This window comes from Salvia splendens, chromosome 3 (assembly GCF_004379255.2).
Source record: "Salvia splendens isolate huo1 chromosome 3, SspV2, whole genome shotgun sequence".
Classification (NCBI taxonomy): domain Eukaryota; kingdom Viridiplantae; phylum Streptophyta; class Magnoliopsida; order Lamiales; family Lamiaceae; genus Salvia; species Salvia splendens.
Genome location: NC_056034.1, coordinates 14846983 through 14853752, shown reverse-complemented (window position 1 = coordinate 14853752; position 6770 = coordinate 14846983). Strand labels below are relative to the sequence as shown.

The following is a 6770-nucleotide window of genomic DNA, read 5'->3' as shown; positions in this document are numbered from 1 at the left end:
CACTACATGATGTCAACAGTGGTGCGGTTCGAATGCTGAATAGGATTACAAAAGAATGTTGGTCATTGTGCTACGATGGTGGACTTAGGTGGGGGGTGGCCACAACAAACATGTCGGAGTACTACAATAACGTCTTGAGGGGTGTGAGAGAGTTGCCGATTAGAGCGTTGGTTGATTTGACATTTTGGAGGACGGTAAAATGGTGGGTGGAGAAGAAGACAACAATCGAACACACCGAAGGTGAATTAATCCCATGGGCGAGGGACAAACTTGCTAAGAATGACTCAAAGGGGTGAAAATATTACATCACTGTCATTGACCGAGATACAGGGAAGTACCATGTCCGAACTCGAGGAAGAATCGTACAAGGAGTGTCAAAGGGCAACAATGTTCAATTAGTGAGGTATTTGGAATCGAGTTGCAGTTGTGGTAAGTGGCAGATGTGGAGAATCCCTTGTTCGCATGCTTGTGCGGTTGCTAGAGACCGAGGTCATGTTATGATTGACCTCATTGATGAGAAGTACTACCTAGGTACATGGAGATCACAGTACTATACTCAAGTTTCATTTGATGCACCAAGACACGAAGAGTATTGAGTTGCACCTTCATGGAAGTTGTGCATCACCCCTCAGCATTTGATTCCTAGAATGCGTGGCCGAGTTAGAAGAAGGAGGATACTTAATCAAATGTGTCACGACCGCACTTGCTAGGGGTGTTACAAACTAGGCGATCGTGACCTAGGGTCAAACATTTAAGTATAGCATTTAAGAATAACAGTTCATAAGAAATGCTCAATTAGCTTAAAAGAATAGTATTTTAGTTCAAAAATATATATAGCAGCGGAAATAAGGTTTCAAAGAGAGTCAAGGATGACGCCTATGTATGAAGACACAACGCATCCAAATTCCCTATGCCGACTCAACATCCACCGCAACATCCCGCTCAACCTGCACATAGGGAAAACACATGCAGGGCTGAGTACTTGTTGTACTCAATGGGCTCATGCCGAAAACATTTTCATAAAAACAGTTATGTCATCCATACCAGTGATCTCGAGTTTTATATGTAGTTAAGAAATATCACGAGAACACAAAAACATTTCAAAGTCTGGCCAGACAATCAATCTCCCCACTTTCTCATCAATCATTCAATCACATTCTCTTTCCATAGTGCGACGAAAGTGTGGCCACACTATTCGCCCACGAGACCGGCCGACTAGCAAGGACGGCTCACGATCCCACTTGTGTACACAGCCTGATAGGGTTTGCGGCCCTACTCAGACCCGAATTCGTTTCATTCATTCATTACAGCCATATAGCCTAACGGAGCAAGCTCAGACGAACTAGGCATCAGGCAACAATCTCATAAACAAAACATCATGGCATGACATAACACTTTAAACCACCCTTATTTCTCCATAATCATACTTTTGAAAGCGTAAAAGAGTTTAGTAAAAGAAAGCCCACCTCGTTTGCTTAAACCATTCAATATCCATTTAAGGCAACCCTCGTTCCTCGAGCTCACGTATACTCAATCACCCTTGCCAACGACAAAACAGATCAGCCTTTCGTAAACTTATATTATCATGCATGTCCTATCGTTCCTTTTATCATTCTCTTACCCATATATAAATCATGTATATCACTTATAACATAACAATATAGTCATCTTGTAAAGATAAATATTTGGCAGAACTGCGCAACCATTTTGTAAAAATCACTATAAAATCACCCGACTTCCGTTGGGGCTGAAACTTTACCAAAATGCAGTAGACTCATCAAATAACTTCCAGTTTAAATTTCATATCAAAATACCCCCTTTTGGTTGGTCAATTCGGAAACGTAACCTACTGGTCGAGAAAATATTTTCTGACAGAATTGCACAGTCAACTTCAAAAATTCACCAAAAATTCATCCTTCCTCATATGACGCTAAAATTTGGTCACAACACATTAGACACATTCAAGTTCACCCAGTTAAAATTTCACACCGAAATCATATCATTTGGTCAGTCAAAACATTTATGCAACTCTCTGATCGGAACATAAAATTCTAGCAGCACTACGCAGTTTATTTGAAAAATTCACCTTAAATTCATACGATGTCCAATAAGGCTGAAATTTTCACAAGACTCAGAAGACACTTCAAATTTTCATCTAGTTCAAGAATCACATCAAACGGAGGTCATTTAGTCGGTAAAACAGATTTCGAAACATTCTGGCCGAGAACACACGTTACTGGCAGAATTGCGCAGTCGACTTCAAACATTTTTCAAAAATTCATTTTTCGACAAAAAGGGCTGAAATTTATACGAGACACAGAAATCACCTTCAAATTTACTCAGTAAAATTTTCGTATCAAAATTCGACCGTTTGGTCAGTCAAATACACGTCGGAATCCACTAACCGAACACCACAATTTTCATACTCAAAATTTCGAAATTAGGGTTTCTTCCACAATCATCCAAACAAAATTTTCTCATGCTTATAACACACAATCATGCTTGATAAGACTCTCTTAACATGTTTGCACATAAACTTAGATCATTTACCAAGGATTCAAATCAAACTTCACACAACTTAATCAAAAATCGCATAACTATCAAAGTTCTCAAGCAAACTCACTTTCCCACCGATTAACTTTGCGATCTATGATTCCTACACCCTCTATATGCATGTAGGATTCAAGAATAAAGTTTCAATGAAGGAGATGAGAAGAAAATCTTAGTTATACCTTCTTGAATCAAGAAAAACGAACGGTAGAAACAAACGTTGACACGATTCGTCCCTCTCCCTTCACCGCTGCCGCCGCTGCCACGAATCCGCCGTCGTGGATCCGCCGCCATCGGCTCCTCCTCTCTCTTCTCTCTCTCGGATTCTCGATTGCGAAAGAAATGAAATGAAATGAAAGGAGGTTGTATTTATAGAAAATTTTTTTCATAAAAGACAAAAATTCATGTCTTTTCGTTTCGATGTGACGCGTAATTAATGCGGCATTGAAAAACGTGCCTGATGCGACGTGATTCTTATCCACTTGGAAAACGTGCCTGATGTGACGCGGTTCTTATCCAACTTTTCGTCTCGATTTGTTGTCGAAAGTGTATTTGATACGTGGTTTATTCTTTCGTGTAGGTAACGATTTAGCGGGTCGTTACAAAATGGATGTCCAGGAGGAAGATGAACCGAGAGCTCCCCGCCGTTGCAGAAATTGCGGGATAGAGGGGCATGACCGAAGAAATTGCTCAGCCGGTGCCGTTCAGTAAAGTCGTGGTAAATATTTGTGAGCTGTGATAGCTACTACGTGTATGTTTCAACATTTGTGAGATGTGATAGCTACTATGTGTATGTTTCAACATTTGTGAGATGTTGTCGACAATCATTATGCTTTTTATTATGACAGTTATTATGATTGTTATTACGACAAGTATTATGATTTTGATAAACAAATACCAACATATGCCCAAAACATGTTTCAACCCATAAAAAATGTTCAAATTTCAACATACAACCACATCGGGCGAAGTGGCTAGAGTCGATACAAATTTACATAAAAACGCCCGGCCGGGCGTTTTAGAAAAATAAAATCGCCCGACCGGGCAAAGTTTCTGGACTCAACAGTGCGTGACGACATTCACCCAGTGACGCATAACAATTATGCGTCACCAATGAACGACGCATAATTGTTATGCGTCACCACGGAACGATGCATAATCGTTATGCGTCACCAAAGAACGACGCATAAGGGTTATGCGTCACCGGGTGAATTCCGTCACGCACTATTCAGTCCAGAAACTTCGCCCGGTCGGGCGATTTTATTTTTCTAAAACGCCCGGTCGGGCGATTTTATGTAAATTTGTATCGAGTCCAGCCACTTCGCCCGGTGTGGTCGTATGTTGATTTTTGAAACATGTTTCGGGCATATGACGATATTTGTTTATATTTGTTTATCAAAATCATAATATTGTTCATTCCACCATAGAAAACATTCCACACCATTTATGTTTCATCATATAAAAAATGTTCAAAAATCAACTTACGATCACAACCTGTTTCAATAGACACAAATACCAACATATGACCGAAATCTATCTAGATGGAGGCGTGAACTTTGTCGGAGCTTTCCCTTTGTTCTTCCTTATTGAAAATCCTCTGAATACATTCTGCATAGCCCTCCCAATCGTACTTGATGGTGGTGAGGAACCCGCGGTCGGTGGTCGGAATATTACTTCGTCATGTTCCTCCCCGCCCTATTCTTCCGGACCCTCTTCTTCCTGACCCTCTTCTTCCCCCACCGGATCCATAAATTGATAATTTTGAAAGTACGTATCACGTCCTGGTTGAGCTGCATCCCAATCAGACACACCGCCAAAGAATGAATCACATGACGCGCGTGCTCCCCATTGCGAGGGCTCGTGGCTTGCACCACTCAGCTGAGACCATCCTGGTGGATCGTACTCCGGACTCAAGGGCTCTGGTACCGCATACTCAGGTTGCGGCTGCTGCTGCTGCGACAACCTATGCTGTCGCGTAATCCCGTGCCCACCCGTCCGGACACCCGGCAGTCCATGACGAAGAGAAGTTGGTGGGCGTGGCGGCATGACCACATTTCGCCGTTGAGAAGATGGATACTCCATCGCATCAGCATGGTTCATCACATGAAGTGCCGAAGCAGCCATTTCTCGAATCTGCCGTAACCGAGGGTCTGTGTCATGTTCAGAGGTCAAATGCCATATCCCCTGAAGGGTCTCAACCTAGATAACACAAATACAAATGACATCATACCACGGTGAGCAATACAAACTTTAAACTAAAGACATTTTTATATACAAAAACATCACATACCGCCAATAAATTAGAAGGGGCTGCCTCGTTCATCCCTTCAGTTAACTGTGTCCCAGGTTGAACTAGGTACGACACGGTGATCCTATTGTACCACGCCATATAGCCCGGATTAATGCGACCATCCATTGTCGCCGTTGCATGGTCAAAAGTTACTTGGAACCTGTCGTGGCGCAAGTCCCACTCATCAATGAAGAACTTATGTACCTTAGCCCAATCAGCGCCCTTCCTCCCTCGGCGGTGACTTTTACTCAAATGGCCGGAGCTATGTAGAATCCTATCACAGTACCGAGGAATACGCTGGTAGCGGTTAAATTGTCGGGAAACGCGTCCAGCCTCGTGTGCCTCGACAAATGACCAGCACACCAAATAAGTATCGCACAAGTAGGATGCAGTCGAATCGATGCAGTACTCAGGGAGGATACAGTCTGCATAGGGTGTCCACATAAACTACAAACAAATAAAATAAAAAACATAATTAATTTCATACTATAGTAAGTAAATTCATTAACTAAGACAACACAAATAAATTTCACCTGGCCAGGACGGATCAGTGATAACTGATCACGATAATGAGCTACTGAATGTCGGGGAGCATTTCCAATTTCAGTAACTCCGTGCCACCTATACATAATATTAATGTCTAAAGTTATCAACAAAATACATAATTATGTGAGTTAATTTAAACAAAAACATTACTTGGCTCCACACGGGGTATACGGCGTGTGCATATGCGATATCAAGAAGGCTGGCCTCAATGTAGGCATTCTTTCCCAGGCCCACAGCTGCAAGAGAACCATAGGTCCACCCACATCTCTTCTCTGTCCGCCTATAGAAGCCTCGCACAAATAATGATACAGGTATGCTAAAGCAGCACTACCCCAACTGATATTAGCCACATCTTCCGGATCGTCTAAGGCATTTAACCACATAAAGGGGACCTTGCACCCTGTGGTGTCCGGTAAAATAAGCCCCCCTAACAAGATCAAAGCATGTATACGTGATCTTTGAATGTATGCATACTCAGGCAGCCCATCACCCAACGGCATCGTCGCTTGGTGGATCAGAGACGTCATCAACAAACCACCGTTCTTCGTTTCGGTTTCTGCGTAAGGTATCCATCCCAACAAATCTCTACACTTGCTGGACCAATCTTCAAATCCAACAGGGTAGTCACGGCCAGTGAAAACACGACCGTCTGCTCTCAAACCCCACAGGCTTTGCACATCCTGTAAGGTTACAGTAACTTCACCAACTGGAAGGTGGAAACAGTGTGTCTCAGGCCTCCAGCGTTCGATCAAGGCCGTTATTAGCTCATTGTCCATCCTCATCGGTCTTCCACATTCAACCACGCTTCTGAACCCCCATACATCTAGCCAATACATCACATTTTCATGTATTGGCAATGCCCACACCTTACTCTCCGTCCTACGACTTCTCAACACATTTGTTGTGCCATTCGCCAACAAGGAGCCTGAAATATGTTCGTTCTGATGAAACAGTAGTGATGGATCATCAGGTCCATAGCATAACTGTTGTTCGGAACTTGCAGATGCCATCTACTTCAAATCATTCACCCATGATTCAATTTTTTTCATAACAACTCAACAAGCTAACTAAATTGCAACTTAGGGGCGCAATATATGCATATGAAATACCCAAATTACATAAAATCGCCCATCAAAAGGGGCACAATTACAAAAACTTAATCAATTGCTTCTACCCATTCAATTATATGCGTATGAAATACCCAAATTACGGAAAATCGACCAACAAATCCAACAATTTCATCATAAACCCTAATTTTGCTAAATTAAATCCATATGAAATACACAAATTACGGAAAGTCGACCAAAAATTCCATCAATTTCATCATAACCCATAATTTCATCATAATCCCTAATTATATACAACAAAACAACAAAAATATACC

General features: G+C 42.0%; 1 protein-coding gene across 1 annotated transcript; it reads right to left on the bottom strand.

The window, feature by feature from the left end:
- Positions 1 to 4245: 4245 nt before the first annotated feature.
- Positions 4246 to 5886, bottom strand: LOC121796635 (serine/threonine-protein phosphatase 7 long form homolog). Its single transcript, XM_042195444.1, has 4 exons — positions 5537 to 5886; positions 5374 to 5461; positions 4841 to 5287; positions 4246 to 4749 (listed from the first exon to the last, which is right to left on the bottom strand). Exons 1-4 carry the CDS (start codon positions 5884 to 5886, stop codon positions 4246 to 4248), a joined length of 1389 nt encoding a protein of 462 aa, XP_042051378.1.
- Positions 5887 to 6770: the final 884 nt, after the last annotated feature.